This window comes from Prunus dulcis, chromosome 5 (assembly GCF_902201215.1).
Source record: "Prunus dulcis chromosome 5, ALMONDv2, whole genome shotgun sequence".
Classification (NCBI taxonomy): domain Eukaryota; kingdom Viridiplantae; phylum Streptophyta; class Magnoliopsida; order Rosales; family Rosaceae; genus Prunus; species Prunus dulcis.
The window spans coordinates 13,609,605-13,626,335 of NC_047654.1; the positions used below are offsets into that span (position 1 = coordinate 13,609,605).

The window sequence follows — 16,731 nt, forward strand, 5'->3', positions numbered from 1 at the left end:
GCAGTCATTGTAATTATAAAGCTTAATATGGAAGATCAGATTGACTTGTACTTGGCAAGCAAAGAAAAGATATAGAAACAGAGGAACCGAGAGATGAAGAAGAAGACTCTTCATTTCATTGCTTTTCTGAACAGAATGAATCGTACATTTTTATATATGTAAGAGAAAGCTCATCTTTCTTACAGAATTGGGACAACTGACATGGACTGAGTTTTCGTTGGCAAGGCTGCAGGCTTCTCCGCTCTCTTGCGGCGACGAAATGCTCTTTGTGAGTGTATAACTGCCAATTCTCTCAACTGCTCCATCTGAGAATCTGTCAATTTATTGAGATCAATGCCCTTGCTAAATTGCCACCAGTATCTAAAGACTACATGATTCTTTAAGTCCTCGGCCGTGAGAGCAAATGCTTCAACTCTTGTAATGGACCTAACATTTTTATCCGAGATGGGTAACTCAGTGGAGGGGGAAAATTTTGATGACCAACTTATCAGTTCTTCTCCGTAGAAATCTCCTTGCTTAATATGCTTAGGTGTTGTGGGATCCTTTTTTCCTCCGTTACTAGTTGTGTAGCTGCGAACAGTCCCTTGCGTGACCAAGAGTATCATATCAAGGTGCTCGCCCTCTCGAATAATAAAACTGTCCTTAGGATAGATCACTGGCTTAAAATGCTCACAGATTCCTTTCAACTCTTCCAATCCTTCGATGTCTTTAAGCTTCGGAACCTATATATGTAACGAGTTATTCCTCCTTACAAGTCATAGTATACACCAGAAACGATTGCTCATCAAACCAAAAAGTATATAGAAAGAAAAGAGAAATCACAGGGAAGTACATATGTAACTTACTTTCCTTAGCGTAGCCAAGCAGAGACAGCGCTTGACATAGCTTAAATAGTCCTGGGGAAGAACAGAGAGGATCTCCACAGGAACATTTTTGTTTTCTTCAAGTTTTCGATGTACATTTTCCATGATCCGTGTCTTCATTGTGTTAGGGAAGCCATGTTCAGATAACCACAATTCTACCTCAAGACCTTTCATTTTCATCTTCCGTCTAAGCTTTTCTGATGTTGTGGTTGACAACTGCATATATGTCTGCTCTACACAATAAATTTGTTCATCACATTTTGATCATAAAACCCCACATAAACTACTCATTTATGATCGCTTGAAGGAAATTAAACCAGAGTCAGATCCCAGGAAACCTAAACAATGTATACATGTATAGATTATAGATACCACTGAGAAAGAAAAAAGAAAAAAGAAAAATAAGGCTAATTAAAGAAACAAATTTATACATTCAGTACATATACTAACCTGTAAATTCCCAATGAGATATAAAAATAGTAGGAGACCAATTATAGAAATAAAAACTGCAAATAGGTTTTCCCATGCGTAGGTGCTAGTCTGGAGGTTTTGACCAAGAGAACTGCAGTAATGAAATGATCAAACTTTTTAGAATAAGATTACATATATATTATTTTTTATTTATTTATACGAACAATATTGTACTTTAATCTAATCTAAACTACGGAGAGGGGAGATTCGAACTCGGGTGCAGAGAGGGAGCACATCCACTTTAGCAAACTTGGCTAAACCCATATGTATATGCAAGATAACATATTTGTTCATGACATTCTTTCAGAAATCAGAACTATTTGTTAATTTTCGATGACTTTCAGTTGAATGTAAATTCTTTTTTTCTCTTTAATTACTACTCAAATGCAAGAATTAAGATTATATCAAACGATAATTATACGTACAAACCTCAGATTTAGTAGACCCCACCAAAAGCAATACAAAAACTTCTGTGGAAAATCTGTCGACTGTAACACGCCAGACTGAATGGCATGTTTAAACATACCAAAATCGAAAAAAGATGCGTTTGATGGCTTTATAGGACATAAATCATTTAAAACTGTGATATTTCTCGGTGAAGGGTCATCACATTCACAGCTAAAAGTATTAGGTTCACATCCTTTTTCACTTCGACATGCATATTGCCAACAAACTGTCTCTCGTTGAATTGCAAAAAAATACCAAAGAGCTCCGATTACCTATAAGACCAAAAAAGTTAGTCAATGATTATTGGATTTGGAGTTGAGAGAAAACTACATTTGAATTAAAAAATGTAACATCAATTTTTTTTTTCCTTCAATTTTTTGAGCATTTAAAATTAATTAAGATAATATTGAAACTTACATGACTGGCAAGGATGTACAAGAAGAAATTGAAAAAACTTTTGACCCATATGCCTGGCTTTTTAGCAGCCTTCTTATGTTCATGACACAATCGGTAGATGGGAAGAACTCGTGGCACATATTGCAACACAACAAGAAAATTTAGAAACTTCATTGTTTTTGATGATCTTGAGCCCCTCATTTTTGAAAAGATGGAAAGTACTACCTGGAAATAAATAAGGGGAACCATTAAGGCAATTGTTAAATCTAATTATTGTATGACAAATGTTTGATTAATGAGTATGAGAGTTAAAACCTAAAATCTAAGCTCATACGACTCTAAAGTAATCAACCATGACAAACAGAGAAATTGGGAAATAAATCTACCTCACATATAAAACTTAATCTTACCTGTGGGACGGGTAGAACAGCTAAAATGTCAAGTAGGATGTAAGATTGCAAAATCCTCTTAGCTTTTGCCAGAACATTCATACTCATGGATTTACTTCTTTTCAAAGGAACTGCCTCATCTGCTTTTGTTGTCCTAGCTTTAGGTCTAGCTAAAATTCGATGCATCAAGTCGGCAATGTAGAAGAGATCTGTTAACGATCGTAAAGCAAAGGATATTGCCTTCAACCTTTTGTCCAATTTGAGGCACTTCCTATCCTCCTTAATGATAGGGATGTAAAAGAACAAAGGATCGAGTAAGACAGCCAACACACATGATACTACAAATATGGTGTTCCACCATTCTTGAAGGAATGACTTTGGTTGATCAGGAGTTTTATCAGTATTGGTACTACTATGTCCTTCATCTTCGATGGCAGATTTCGAAAAGGGAAGTGCTTTTCTCCAATGCTGGATAGTTCTTTGTTGGATCGAATGTTGTTCACCACTGAAAAAAGACATAGCAAATAATGTATTGCTCCCACTAGGTAGAAGAAACATGAAAAAATGGTCATTGAGGCTTTTCTCTTATGAAACTATATGTTGCTCAATGAGAGAGAGATACATAAATGTCATGGAATCGTCCCATAAAAGTTTTTATCATGAAGAAAAGAGTTGCACTAGGACTGCCCGTATTCAAGAGTTTCATGTTGTTAGTAGGCAAATCAGGTACAAAACGAAAAAGGGATATGGTATAGCGCACTGTACATTGTGAACGTTATGGATAAAATCCTGGAATATGTTTACAGTGTGATGGTTTAAAGTTAAATAAACTAACCTGGCAATGGCAGGTTTCTCTTCCACAGCTAAACGTGTTTCTTCTTTCCCATTCGCCATAACTCAACCGCTCAAGCTTGTTTATGATGCAACTAAGGAGCTTTTCAAAATCCCACAAAGTTCTGAATGTTGAACCCTCCCTGCAAAAATGTACAACTAAAAGTAATAATATTTATATTGGAACCTGGCAGCTTTCATTTAAGCACTCTTAATTACTACAACGATAAGTAGAGACTACTACGTAAGCACGATGACGAATTTCTTCATAGGAACATAGGTGCATTAATGCACCCGTGACCCGTGCATTAATGCACCCGTGACATGGAGATGGTATCAAATTTAAAGCCCTGTGTACGAACAAATTCATATACCTTGCTTTCTTGCAAGTTGAAGCCAGGTATATCAAATTTAAGGCCAGGTATTCATTGTGTAATTATTATTTCATTTTTAAACTAGGGCATATATCCCTCATCATGTAGCTTTGACAGTAATTATTCCAGCTGCTTACTTTTTTTACCAGTGTGAAACACATGATCAACTGTTTAAATTCCCTCTCATAACACTACAAGAAAAAGGGTCAGTAATAGCATCAACCACAAAAATCAAGCCATCCCTGAACACTGCCAAACAAAAACCGCACAAAATTCAATCAGACATAAAATTTTCTAGGGAAAGTTGATACCTTTAGGCCTGAGGAACATCCCAGCCCAAACGCGGACGATCCAAGTGAATGAAAGGAAACTCCGTCACACGCTCAGTCTCCATGATCGTAGAGGGCCATACTTCTTCGAGAGAGCGCGAAGGGAGGGTACAGGAAGGCGCCTAGCTGGTGAAGGTTTCCAATAATAGGTAGCTTTGGTGGGGAAGGTGGTAGTTTGAGTGCTTTCCCACTTGATCTAGCAAGTGAAAGCAAAATGTGTAGAGAAAGGAAGAGAATGGGAAGCAGGAAAAGGTTGCTTTGTAGATGTTGCCATGTTTGATTTAAAAGTGATAATAGAAGAGCTGGTGCTCTACTTTTTTGACTTCGGTAATCTAACGTTTTGCCACTGAATTATACCAAAATTATTAATTTATTCTATTACTTTTTTTTCCCGGTAAATTAAGAACTTACACTATATGAAATAAGTTCTAATTTTTTTTTCCTTGTTTAGTCATTAATTAATATTGACAAAAATTTGGATAGACAATGTGCAAGTCACATGATAAAAATTTAAATAGACATCCAAAAAATTGACAACAAGTCTCAAATAGGTCCATCTCTATTTCATATAGTTTTTTAAAAAATTATTTTATTTTAAAAAAAAAAAAAAAAAAAAAAGGTTCTATGATCATCGCTCTTTTTTCAACAAAAAAAATTGTGTCTATGGGTAATTTGACAATTATAATATAGTTCATGGAACAAAACGGTAGATTACCCTTACCTTATGGTTTTGATTACCCACTAAAAATCTGAGTTCTTGTTTAATCTTATAGAGAAATTGTCCAGGCTTGGAAGGCCACAATGATTGAAGCTTACAATCAAACCTGTGCCAAGAGACAACATATTGACGTTTGGGGTCCACAAGGATGTCCTCTTGCACCCATGTAATTAAATAATGCACGCAAAGTATACAACATGAAAAACGTTTGAGTAGGTGACAATAATTTATATGTGGAATGCTTTTGTACCAACCAATACTGTGGGGGAAGCTAGCCCATCCTCCATCGCCATTAAAGCCTTGTTCCAAAGGAGGGAGCTAAGCCTTGCAAAAAATTTACTACTAACGCATAGCATTCCAAATGGCACACTAATTCATCTCTATGGTACATTCACGTGGAAATACATACTTGTTGGTTCCGAATGACACATTAATTTATCTGAGTACATTTATGTGGAAATACATATTCATTGGGTTATCATGGTCCACTAAGTGATACACTTAAGTAGATCTTGATGACTCAACAAACGTGATATTTCTATATTGAATACATGTAATAATTTTGTGAACTTTTTTTTGACAATAAGAATATTGTGAACTTTTTGTAAATAATAATAATATTGTTCAACTTATTAGGTAAAATAATTCGGATCATGTTATTGGATTCGATGTCCGATAATCCAACAAATTGAATATGAATCTAGTTGTGAATGATTTGTCAGGTTATCAAATCAGATTGGGTTCATATTTTTTTCTGCCTGATCGGATCAGATATATGGTGATATGATCCATCTCCGACCTATTTACAACTCTAAACTCATCACATATATTACTCTAAAGACGATAATAACTCAATGAATGTGACATTGTTTTATCTATTTATACTAAGTATGTTAATATACCGTAACCCTTCGTCATGATAAATGAATGTAAAGTTAGGTTTTGAAAACTAAAATCAATTTCAAGTTGTTTTAAAAAATAAGGTTGATTTTGAAAACTACATTTTACTTTTTTAGAAAATTAAAAACAAAAAGTGTTACCAAACATGTTTTTAATTTCCAATTAAAAAATAAAAAAAATATTAAAAATGAAAATAAAATGGTTATCAAACAACTCTTTAGTTTGTTGACATTATTGATGAGCTCCTTCATAATTCTAAGCTTCATATATTTTCATTCACGATTCTTCTAGATATGTTTATATCCCAAATCATGAGCATTATTTTTAAACAGGCAGGCCTTTTCCAAAAAACACTCTTAGAGCTTTTTCCATTTTGAGGGGGGAGGAAGCCATTGTTCTTCCCCCCTCTCCCCTCTTCTCTTCCCCCTTTTTAGAGACAAATGATTTTCCCTATTTGTCCTAGTTTTGTTATGATTTTCATCCAACCATTATAGGCTGCTGCGGCTCAGCGTCGGATCTTCACCTGCATTTCAGTGTCGGATCTCCACCCCTATGTTTTTTGCAATTTCTTTATGTTTGGAATAAGTTGCAGAGTCTTTTTGGGTTCTCTGTGTAGTTTTCACCTCTCCTTTTGTGAGAGTTTTTCATCTCTATTTTGTGAGAGTTTTATTTGTATTGTTATGGCTTGATTTTTTCAAGCTTTATCTTTTTTTTATTATTATAAGTTTGCAATCTTAGTTGGGATGCCTATGCCAGAGTTTCTTCGATCCTGTCTGATCGTTAGTGGACACACCAGATTATCTTAATTTTGATATTAGACCGCTCCGTTATTGTAATGGCCCTTTTGTGGCTAATAGCTTTTGTGGCTGAATTATGAATGCAATCATAGAATTTCTCAAAAAAGAAAAAGAAAAAAAGAGGCAGGCCATAGTTATTGAAGCTACCATTAAACTGCTAGACTTTGATCTAAGCGATATTATGGCATCATTAACAAATATTTATAGCGAGATTTCGCTCTGCTGTCCTAAACATGAACTTAATGAGCCCTTAACACAGTGTAGAAAAGTGAAGTAGAGAGAGATTGCTGCGAGTTTGTGGCAGCCGCTTCAGTTCATCACTGAGTGTAGGCACGAAGCCTGATTCAGCAGCTTTATTTTTCCAGGCTTCAAATTCATCCAAGGTGTGCAGAGTGAGCTGTCCATTGGCTCTGGCCGTCTCATTTGAGCCTCTCCACACCATAACCCATCCTTGGTCACTTCCATCATAGCTCAGCAAAGTCATGACCTCCTTCAGTATCTCATCATTCTCTACAGTCCTGTGGTGTTTAGCCTTGGAGCACCGCATGCTATCCATTCGGGACCAAAAGAACCAATTGGATGTGTAATCAGGCCAGAACCGGCTGAGGTTCTCTGTTTCAATGACTTTGTTCACTTTCCTGATCCGCTCCCTGGTTGCTGTACTTCTTCCTACATAAAGCAGTTCCAAGGAGATACCAGCAAGTCCTGCAACAACTTTTGCTCTCACCGTGAACTTCCGAATCCATTCCAAATCATCACCTCCATACAAGCATATATATTTCCCTTTCTCGATCTGGTAAAGCAAAAAAGTTTCCACATTATCTTTAGTTCTTCATGAATTTTGACTTAATAAATGGATACATATGAATGTACGATAGTACTCTCGATTGAATGTAATGTATGGTTCAGATTCATAGTCTGTCAACATATTATGCCGAAGTTTCTAGCACTTACCCAGTCCAGTATGATTGGATCAATGCCATCGGCAACGAGCTGGAGTCTCCAGCTCTCTGCATTCCACAGTACCTGCTCTTTCTCATCAGTGAAAGGGAAAGCCACATTGCCCCATACCCACAGCATGTGGACAGCATTCAGGGAGGATACCCTTCCTTGTGGATCCAAGGACACTAAAATCATCTTCTTGTCAAAATGCCAATCGTTTCTGATGAACTTGATCACCGGTGGCTCAATTATTTGAGGGTCGTGCACCGCGTACCACGGCATCTTTGACTTTAGCTCCTCAAATCTAAACCGTTTTGCTTCATCCCAAGTGGTTGCGTCCACAACGGGGAGCCAAACAATCTCATACTCAACTTCTGCCCTGTTCTGCTGTTGTTTGTAGATTTGATCAAGAATCACAATCTCTTCATTGCTCAGACTAAGATCCGTTATCAACAGCAACACATGCCTTCTCCTCAACACTTCAAGACTGTACTGCTTGTGGTAATGGAAACATATAAAATGATTCAGTTTTATGGCTCATTAGGAATACGAGACCGGGAAATGCAAGGTACAAGATATAAGTAGACAGTACCCTGGTTGTACCAATTTGGAGTGGTTGTGCGTCATCCTTGTGGGAAATCAGTGCCCTTAAGTTCTTCAGGTTGTCCAGGTGGAGGCCCTGGAAGAGGCGTTTCAGCGTCTCATAATCTTCATCATATCTCTTTGCCACTGGATCCCATATGGTGAATTTTGTTCAGTACTTCATTAAATTTAAGGTGAAATTTGAAAGAAAAACCAGCCAAGAGATATGTTTAACTTCTAAGTTAAACTTTCATCATTTTAAGACTTGGTTTAAGAGGTACATGTCCACAGTTCTAAAGATTGCAAATCCAAGAGCTTACCAATATATCGACGGCAATTCTGAAGTTCACTGGTGAGGTGGTCATGTATGTTGTTCAGCTTATGAGCCAAGCTTGAGAGTTCCCAAACCTCTGTGGTTGATGCAATGTACCTAAAATGAGTAGAAAAAAGGAGCTGCTATTAGCTTAGGTATAGTTTGAAATGAATTTGATGCATTGTGGTTTACAATGGCTCACTCATGTCTGCTGCCTGCGAGGATGGCAATATGGGAGGCACTAGCCAGGATGCCTCTAATGACCCAATAGGCAGCAGCAGGAATATGTGCCAGGGCAATTGACAGTGGAGGTGTGTCTTCTGAAATGTAGTGAGACTGCAGCTTGATCATCTCACTGCACACCACAATGCTCTTGGTAACGTTGGTAACGGCCTTGATGAGGTTGTCAATTGCCTCAATTTGAGGCTTGACTGAGGCGGCATGCTCTACCATGTCCGACAGTTGCTTCAGGATGGCCACGGACTTGGCTAATGGATCGGTAGTGCAAAGCTGAGCCACAAGCCAGAATTCTCCATGGTACACAGCAAAAGCAGCCAGGGTCAGCACCACTTTTGCTTCCCATGAATAGTTTGAAAGAGTCCTGAGTAACTCCATTGTGGTCGCGTGAACATCGCCGCCTCCTGAGCATTGGCAACTTATCTGCCGTGACATGGACACACTGTGCTTAATTGCTAATTTGTATTTTGCATAGAAAGGATGTAATAGAAAAGAGGAGACCTACATGCATAGTCCTCAGACATTAAATTATGGTTTCTAGGATTAATTTGAATAAAAGAGACTCATTCGAAACTTCTATTTGCAGCATACATGTTCCTATATATCCATCCCATATGCAGAAACAGTATAGGAGAAGTGCCATACCATATACTTTATAAAAGAAACAGAAATTTATATGTTTTTCTTTGAGTAAAAGCATTTAGCTTTAGAAAAAAAGATTGTACCTCGCAATAGATCTTTTGTATGAGATAAGACAATCCGTGGAACAAGACATCAACACTAGGCAAAGTGGTCCTGTCCTCCACCGTATCTGCAAGTTCTCGTGTACCCTACACAGCAAGTAAAGCAATTGGTGACCAAAATAAACAGAACTGTTACAAAGTGTTCTTCTTTTTAATTTCAAAATTTTATAACAAAAGCAAATGGGATAAGGAAATACAGCTAGAACGACAGCAGTGCTGTGAGTAGCACGATGAAATATTTCCTCAATGACTTGGAGAATTTGGTTGACATCGACGCTGTGGGATCGTCCCGGAGAATGAGTCTCCCGAATTTGCCTCACCAATGCACTATCATCAGATTGGGGGGATGTTCTTTTATCCCTCATATTCACATTTTTCAGCTTAGGAGCTACCAGCTGTTGGCTTGCCATATCTTGGAACTTCAAATGCTTAAGAAAGTGAGAAAATGCTAGGTTTGAGTGGTTTTACAGTTTCAGAAGCTAAGCCTTATATAATAGCAAGAAGAATGGAATAAAAATTAAAGCCTTATGAACAAGTACCTTGCTTGCAAGGTGAGTCTAATTAAAGTTAAAGCCAGACATATACTGGATAAGGATATAAGGTTTGTTACACAGCTGTGGTGGCCCTAAGGTATAAGTCTCCAGCATTCTCTTGGATTTGGGGTTTTCAGTAAATACATAAGTAATATTTGGAAATTAATAGAGCTAATAGACGAATCTATCAAACACTCCAATGAAGGGAAAAACTAATTTCGCAAATACAGGGCGTGAACGATTATCAACTATTGATATGTTTAAAGCACAAGCATATATAGCTCGAACTCCGAAGCTCAAAAAATTTCTTGTACATAGAGGAGGCCATGCCAACGTGTATAATTTAGTCATTTTAGTAAATTTTAATCATTCTGATTATCGTAATCCAGATCTTTTAGGACATTGATTCCCAAGCAACAACCATAAACAAGAATTTAATGCTTGGGAAATCAAACTTTTGCCAAGCATCCAAACCCCTGTACTATTCTTTAATCATTTATATGTAACTTCTTTACTCTTTTTCCCCTTTTTCTTTTCTCTTTTGGAAATTGTACACATACTAAGATATACATAGGCAGGAAAATCTGCTCCCATTAGCAGTCTTTTGTGAAAGGATTTTCTATTCTAGGCAAGAATCAAGTCCTTGAGAGAAACTAAATCCTTGTAGGATCATGTCTCATTATTTTATGCATACTTTTGTACTGGTGCGTGAATCACATGAACTTTTTTTATCAAGTCATAAACAGTAAACTCTTCGACCCAAAAAACAAAAACAGTAAACTCTGAGCTTCAACCCCACACTGATATGTATTTCCTTGAAGAAAGGAATGATGTGAAGGGACACTCTCGACAAAAGGGGAAAAGAAAGGGACATCACACAGTTGATGTGCTTGTGATGCTTAAGCCATCTAAATGCTTTCGTCAGCAATGCTTGCTTCACCTGGACTAGTAATCAAGAAGCTAAGACTCTTTATTGATCGAAAATTAAGAAGCTAAGACTGGTCCTTGAGTTTTGTATAATTAACATCTGAGGGAACAAAATGGGTGAGAGAAAAGAGAATTACTGTGCTATCTTGGTGGTAAACAGAAAGCAGAAGCCTCAGCTCCCCTCTTTGGCCCAAGAACCAAATGAGGCAGGATCAGCTTGCAACAGGGGACAATGTAAAACAAGTTTTATTGGGCTGGCCCATGCTCAAAATTTCTCTTAGGTCAAGTCGAGTCGAGCATCACCTAAGAGAAGAGAAAAGAGAACCCTATACCTGATCGTATGGGTATTGGGTATGACTTTTTGGCTTAACCTTTGTTCAATTAGGCATTGATCCTAACATCTCGTTCTTTTGGGTAAGTTTTAAGTTTAAAACTAAACTTGCCTTCGAATTGAGCGCGTTTCGAAAAACCTTAAGTCCCGATGTCCGAACCGAAGGAAACGAGATTTCAACGGGTTTGGGCTTCACCAGATTCGAACCCGGTTTGTAATTGTATCAAACTTTTCTTGGACTGTCTGTCAAACTTTAGACCGGGAAATCCTATCAACATCTTGGGCTTTAACAAGTGCAGCCTCAAAACAAACAGATAAAATGGCCCAACTAGCTTGACCCAAATGTGTGGGTTACGTATGAGTCGGCGGTTGAGGGAGTAAGAAGCGAGGGCAGGGCAAAGACAAGTGTAAAGTAAAGCAGTGAAAAATGGAAAATTGGAGAAAGGTGTAGAGAAAGCGTGGCAAATGCATAAGCTACTCTCCCCAGCGAGAGCAACAAGTGCTATAGTAGGCCTAGGCCGGTTAGCGTATGGTTCCCGCTATCCAGCGCCCACTGTGCAACACCTCTTAACCTTTACCACTCTCTCTTTCTTTCCCCACTCTCATCATCATCATCGCCATCGTCATCGCCATCGTCCTCGCACACTCACACTTCTCCCCACCACCGCTCTCTCCTTCTGTCCTCTCCTCCAAAACCCTAATTTCCTCACGGGTAACTTCCTCTTCCGCGGAATGGAGGTATTTCTCTTTCTCTCTCCTTATATCCAAACAGAGCATTTGTTTTTTCAGCTTATAGATAGATAACTATGTAAAAATTTAATCTTTTGTCTTATTAATCTGTTACTTCTACTTTCTTATCAACCCATTGGAGCTTAAGTTCATTTGTTTTTGGTAATGATATACTTTTAGTGGTTGCTTATTATGCTAGGATCTGATTCTTGTAGTTATGTTCCCTAATAATAGGGATTTGTAGTAATTTTAGTCTTCATTTTAATCGGGGTTCATTCTACCCTGGTTAATGGTGGTATTCAATTGTATTGTTGTCCGAGGGCCTTGGATGGATCAATTCAACCCATAACTGATCCTAGTGTCGAGGATTTGGATTTGCAACCAGACAAGGTATTAATGATGGTTGTGATCATTCATGGGCAAAATTCCAATAGGGGTTCTGCTTGTTTGTGTTTCATTTAAATTACTTTGTTGCTTAATTTAATTTGGGCTTTACTGTTATATGTTAGTGTTGAACAACATTGAATTCGAGCTTTGTTTTTCGTAATTATTTTCTATCATTTACAGCAATTCTGGTCCCATAGTAGCGTTAAGAAGAACAAGGCGATGGTGGAGAATTTGCAGAGTTATGGAGTGATTAGCTCCAAAAAGGTTGTTGAAGTGATGGGGACTATTGATAGAGCTTTATTTGTGCCTGATGGGACCCCACCTTATGTTGACTCCCCCATGGCAATAGGTTATAATGCCACCATTTCTGCACCTCATATGCATGCAACATGCCTTCAGTTGTTGGAGGAGAATTTGCAGCCTAATATGCGTGCTTTGGATATTGGTTCAGGTGCTTATCTACGGAATTTTTATTATAACATGTTAATATCATGTGTTTATGTCTTTACAGCTAGCACATTCTTGGAAGTGAAATGTCACACTGACATTTGACCATTTGAATCTATGGAAACCTGAATTCTTTGCACTAGCTGTGCTGCATCTTGAAGGCAGTACTAGAGATCCTGAATTTCCTTTACTGTATTTTGCTTTGCAGGGACGGGATATTTGACAGCTTGTTTTGCCTTGATGGTTGGGCCACAAGGCCGTGCAGTTGGTGTAGAGCACATTCCTGAGTTGGCTTCTTCCTCAATCGAGAATATTAAAAAAAGTGCAGCAGCACCATTATTGAAAGAAGGTTCTCTCTCTGTGCATGTCGGTGGTATGTTTCCTGAAACCCAGGGTTACACTTTTGAAATTGAAACTAAGAAAAAGAAAATCATTTTTCTATTGAAGCTAAATGAAAAGAGTGTATACCACCCTGATTAGTCTTAAAAATTACTTGCATGAATATGGTGTGTACCCATGCAGGCTGGTTCCATGATATGAGTTGAGGGTTGTTGTTTTAGAAATTCATAAAATGGATTCAATTCTTGTTGGGCTTCAAGGAAAGTTGGGAAGATATTTGAAATGTTTGAACGCTTGTAGAATTATTCTTTGCTGTCATGTTTTGGAGATGAAAAACCGTTGGGTGTTCTCCTCCCATTCAATTTCCCTGTCTCTCTGGACTTCTTCTTTCTTTAATCATGTTCTGTTCATGAAATCTATATTCTAGGACTTCCTCTGATAATTTCTTTTTGTTGGAGTGAAATAGCTTAGTCCTTTTTGGGTGCTGAGAGGAATCATACTTATCATGCCTTGATTCTAGCGTAATCTCCATCTTGTCAGTTTGTAATTAAAACTCACTCAGCTTAGTTTGTGCACCAGCAACAAAACACCAATTTTTCATCCAATATGATTCAAGGAATTGCCAGTCAAGGCCTATAACACTTTTACTAAACATATTTGAGCTCCATACACTGGTTGCCAAAGTTTTGCTGCCATTCACCTGAAATATATTCTCAAGTATTTCCACCCATGATACCGGTCTTTTTCTAGGAAAAAAAAAAATTGCATCAGCTTAAGACACGATTTTACTACTGCCAAATCCTAATTACTCGTTTTATTGATTTGATAAATTATTGTTGCAGATGGAAGGCTAGGTTGGCCAGAATTTGCACCTTATGATGCCATTCATGTTGGTGCAGCTGCACCAGAAATCCCACAACCGCTTATTGACCAGTTGAAGCCTGGAGGCAGAATGGTGATTCCAGTGGGAAACATATTCCAGGATTTGAAGGTTGTGGACAAGAACTTGGATGGCTCTATCAGTGTCCGGACTGAAACTTCAGTTCGTTATGTTCCTCTCACAAGCAAAGATGCTCAGTTGCGAGGCTCTTGAGGCCTGCTACTGGCTCACTATTTGTGCGTAGATGATTTTCTGGTTTCTCTTCGCAGTAATGGTTTGCTTTGGTATAGTAGTTTGTTCCCTTGCCACTGTAAATTCCCTTAATCTCAGAGGGTGTTCAAACCTGTTGCCTGTTTGTGGCTAAATGACTTAAATATAAGGCATGTAGTTTCTGCTATATCTGAAATGTTGGTTCTGATTTTCAGTTCCTGAATGTTTAAACCCGCATTGCACCATGCGTTTTTCATGCTACAAAAGAATCTAAAAGTACAAGGCTTTACATCCACTGACATACAATACAAATGAAACTATTTCATTATAATGACGTTCAAATGCTCCATTAGCTGATCAAAATAAAATAGCAACCACATCAGTAGTGCCCCAAAATTAATGGAGTCAAACTTGGACGCTATATATCGTTTCCAACTAGAACAACACTTGTAAAGTAGAAATCATAAAAACCTCGCTGAAAAACAGCTGACACAAAATCTCATCTAAAGAAAAAGGAGCCAAAACCAGAACTTAGGTTTCATCCCTGTTAAGTCAGTAGGGGCTGCGCCTTTGTCTTTCTTCCGCAACATTTACTCTGATCGCCCTTCCATCCAGACTCTGCAGCACAAGACAACTCAAGTAAGATAGTTTATATATCGTATCCAAGATGCACCGATGAATCCATACAACATTTCCATCAACTATGTTTTTTACCCCTTTATCAATCAAGTCCATTAGGCAAAATTAGACAAACCATATAAAGCATAATTAACTTAAAGCATGTCAATTCAACCTAAGAATTTGGTCCATCATTACACGAATGATGGATCCCCTTTTCCTAATGAATCATCAAGGCTGAAATTGTAAACGCTTAATACCTGTCCATCTAGAGCAGCAATGGCATCATTCATTTCGTTTTCACTGGCCATTGTTACAAAGCCAAAACCACGCGATCGTCCAGTTTCTCTGTCAAAGACTACTCGTGCCTCCACCACGCTACCATGCTCACTGAAGACCTGCTCCAGTTGACCATTATCCACATTCCATGGAAGGTTACCAACATAGATTCTAAAAGAAGGTTCAAATGAACGGGGTGTGCGTTCTTGGCGTGTTCCTCTTGGAGCAGCCCTATTGACAGTCAAGAGCCTTCCATTTAAATCCTATCGCAGCAGTAAACACAAAAAACTTAGAAGCAACCAACAAAATCCTTAAAATATGACATAAAATGCTTTTATAAAAATGAAAAATAGTATGGAACATTGCATGCAGTACACTTGAGTAATACTCTATTCATATGCACCAAAAGTTGAATAAGCGATGCACATTACATATGGGCAGTGTGCTTTACTACAAAAGACATTCCAGGAACCTACTGAGCACTTCTCACGACATATTCTCCTATAATCAGAAGCTCTATACTAAATCTCAGCGCCATTCCAAGAACCTATTGAGCACTTCTTAGGACACATTCTCCTATAATCAGAAGTTCTATAGTAATTCTGAGAACTAACTTCAAGGTTACCACAACCCCTACTAGATATATGAATATAGAACCCATTGCTCATGGCTACACTCAACTTTCGAGTTAAACCACCAGCACCCTAATACAATGTATTATCGGTTACCCACCACAAACATAGCCCATGCTGTTCAGCCATCAATTCACATCATTTATCCTAATTTTCTTAATCTTTCAAAATATTGTAATTACTCATATTAAGTTTATTCCATCTTATGCATGCCATAAATTTACAGAAATCAAAATCACCAAAAGAGCACTAAAAACAAACCACTTAAAGAAACGAAATTTAGAAACAACTTACATAACGACTGAACAGTTCCACAGCCTTATCAGCTTCTTCAACAGTACTCATAGTCACAAATCCAAATCCACGGCTCTGCTCAGTATCCCTGTTGTAAATGACCTACAGCAACAAAAGAGAAATAAAAAATTTCACCCACATATCTAAACCTCACAAATTTCACAACAACATCGAAACCCAAAGACACAAACTTTATGAAACAAAGCAATTAAAAATCACCTCTGCAATCTCCACAACTCCAGCCCTCTCAAAGAGCTCAGCCAATTTCTGACTATCAACATCATAAGGCAAATTCCCAACAAATACCTTGGCTTCCTCAGGTGGCTCAACATTCGCCTCCTCTTCCCTCTCTGCAAAGACCCCTTCTTCACCACTCTCTGCTCCTTCGTCTTGGTCAATGGTAAGTGTGCTGTCTTCTTCTTGCTGAGCCCAGTCTGAGGTCTGGGCCACAAAAGAGACTATGGATGAGAACCGGGTTTTGTTCTTGAGGGACAGAGGTGGTGAAAAGTGTGAAGCATGAGTGTACGTGAGGTGGAGTTTAATGGGTTTGGATGGGATTGAGAGAAACGAGTTGGCAGTTTTGGTCGAGGAGAGGTAGGGTAAAGAGACTAGACATGAGTCTGCTATTGACAAGGTCTTGAACAAATTTGAGGTTGCAGAAGCCATTTTCTGTGTTGAGCGGAGAAGATGGAGGAGTGAAGGGTTTTAGAAAAGGGGGGTGAGGATAAGGGTGGAGCAGAGGTCCTAGAGGAGTAGAAGGAAAGGGGTTATTGGGACACAGAGAGAGAGAGAG

At 38.2% G+C, this 16,731-nt stretch overlaps 4 protein-coding genes across 5 annotated transcripts; 1 reads left to right on the plus strand and 3 right to left on the minus strand.

Annotated features, from left to right (window-relative positions):
- Positions 1-94: 94 nt before the first annotated feature.
- LOC117628046 (cyclic nucleotide-gated ion channel 1-like) lies at positions 95-4,391 on the minus strand. 2 transcript variants are annotated; one of them, XM_034360405.1, is made up of 8 exons: positions 4,083-4,391; positions 3,402-3,540; positions 2,588-3,071; positions 2,199-2,402; positions 1,764-2,053; positions 1,314-1,425; positions 846-1,091; positions 95-722 (listed from the first exon to the last, which is right to left on the minus strand). In XM_034360405.1, the coding sequence occupies exons 2-8, from the start codon at positions 3,458-3,460 to the stop codon at positions 180-182; spliced, it is 1,938 nt and encodes a 645-aa protein (XP_034216296.1). In that variant the 5' UTR covers positions 3,461-3,540; positions 4,083-4,391; the 3' UTR covers positions 95-179. The 2 variants fall into 2 exon arrangements, with proteins under 2 accessions (XP_034216296.1, XP_034216297.1); XM_034360406.1 differs by lacking the exon at positions 4,083-4,391 and adding an exon at positions 3,909-4,023.
- Positions 4,392-6,765: 2,374 nt separating this feature from the next.
- On the minus strand, positions 6,766-9,776 carry LOC117629079 (protein SIEVE ELEMENT OCCLUSION B-like). The gene is made up of 7 exons (XM_034361595.1): positions 9,530-9,776; positions 9,315-9,419; positions 8,555-9,012; positions 8,360-8,469; positions 8,050-8,186; positions 7,470-7,949; positions 6,766-7,308 (listed from the first exon to the last, which is right to left on the minus strand). The coding sequence occupies exons 1-7, from the start codon at positions 9,740-9,742 to the stop codon at positions 6,766-6,768; spliced, it is 2,046 nt and encodes a 681-aa protein (XP_034217486.1). The 5' UTR covers positions 9,743-9,776.
- Positions 9,777-11,534: 1,758 nt separating this feature from the next.
- Positions 11,535-14,346, plus strand: LOC117627209 (protein-L-isoaspartate O-methyltransferase 1-like). Its single transcript, XM_034359170.1, has 4 exons — positions 11,535-11,861; positions 12,420-12,690; positions 12,895-13,059; positions 13,868-14,346. Exons 1-4 carry the CDS (start codon positions 11,589-11,591, stop codon positions 14,116-14,118), a joined length of 960 nt encoding a protein of 319 aa, XP_034215061.1. The 5' UTR covers positions 11,535-11,588; the 3' UTR covers positions 14,119-14,346.
- Positions 14,339-16,731, minus strand: LOC117627210 (28 kDa ribonucleoprotein, chloroplastic-like). Its single transcript, XM_034359171.1, has 4 exons — positions 16,158-16,731; positions 15,939-16,040; positions 14,994-15,275; positions 14,339-14,733 (listed from the first exon to the last, which is right to left on the minus strand). The coding sequence occupies exons 1-4, from the start codon at positions 16,602-16,604 to the stop codon at positions 14,668-14,670; spliced, it is 897 nt and encodes a 298-aa protein (XP_034215062.1). The 5' UTR covers positions 16,605-16,731; the 3' UTR covers positions 14,339-14,667.

Bases quoted from the DNA above. Each gene is read 5' to 3' on its own strand.
- LOC117629079 (XM_034361595.1), bottom strand. From the start codon at position 9,742: ATGGCAAGCCAACAGCTGGTAGCTCCTAAGCTGAAAAATGTGAATATG. The intron at 8,187-8,359 runs GTAAGCTCTTGG...TATGGGATCCAG, and splicing joins GAATTGCCGTCGATATATTG to TGGCAAAGAGATATGATGAA. The intron at 7,950-8,049 runs GTACTGTCTACT...TACCACAAGCAG, and splicing joins TCCAAATTGGTACAACCAGG to TACAGTCTTGAAGTGTTGAG.
- LOC117627209 (XM_034359170.1), top strand. From the start codon at position 11,589: ATGCATAAGCTACTCTCCCCAGCGAGAGCAACAAGTGCTATAGTAGGC. The intron at 12,691-12,894 runs GTGCTTATCTAC...TTTGCTTTGCAG, and splicing joins TGCTTTGGATATTGGTTCAG to GGACGGGATATTTGACAGCT. The intron at 13,060-13,867 runs GTATGTTTCCTG...TTATTGTTGCAG, and splicing joins TCTCTCTGTGCATGTCGGTG to ATGGAAGGCTAGGTTGGCCA.
- LOC117628046 (XM_034360405.1), bottom strand. From the start codon at position 3,460: ATGGCGAATGGGAAAGAAGAAACACGTTTAGCTGTGGAAGAGAAACCT. The intron at 1,092-1,313 runs GTTAGTATATGT...TGTGTAGAGCAG, and splicing joins ATCTCATTGGGAATTTACAG to ACATATATGCAGTTGTCAAC. The intron at 723-845 runs GTAAGTTACATA...TTACATATATAG, and splicing joins GCTTGGCTACGCTAAGGAAA to GTTCCGAAGCTTAAAGACAT.
- LOC117627210 (XM_034359171.1), bottom strand. From the start codon at position 16,604: ATGGCTTCTGCAACCTCAAATTTGTTCAAGACCTTGTCAATAGCAGAC. The intron at 16,041-16,157 runs GTGATTTTTAAT...TTGTTGCTGTAG, and splicing joins GAGTTGTGGAGATTGCAGAG to GTCATTTACAACAGGGATAC. The intron at 15,276-15,938 runs GTAAGTTGTTTC...CTGCTGCGATAG, and splicing joins TGGAACTGTTCAGTCGTTAT to GATTTAAATGGAAGGCTCTT.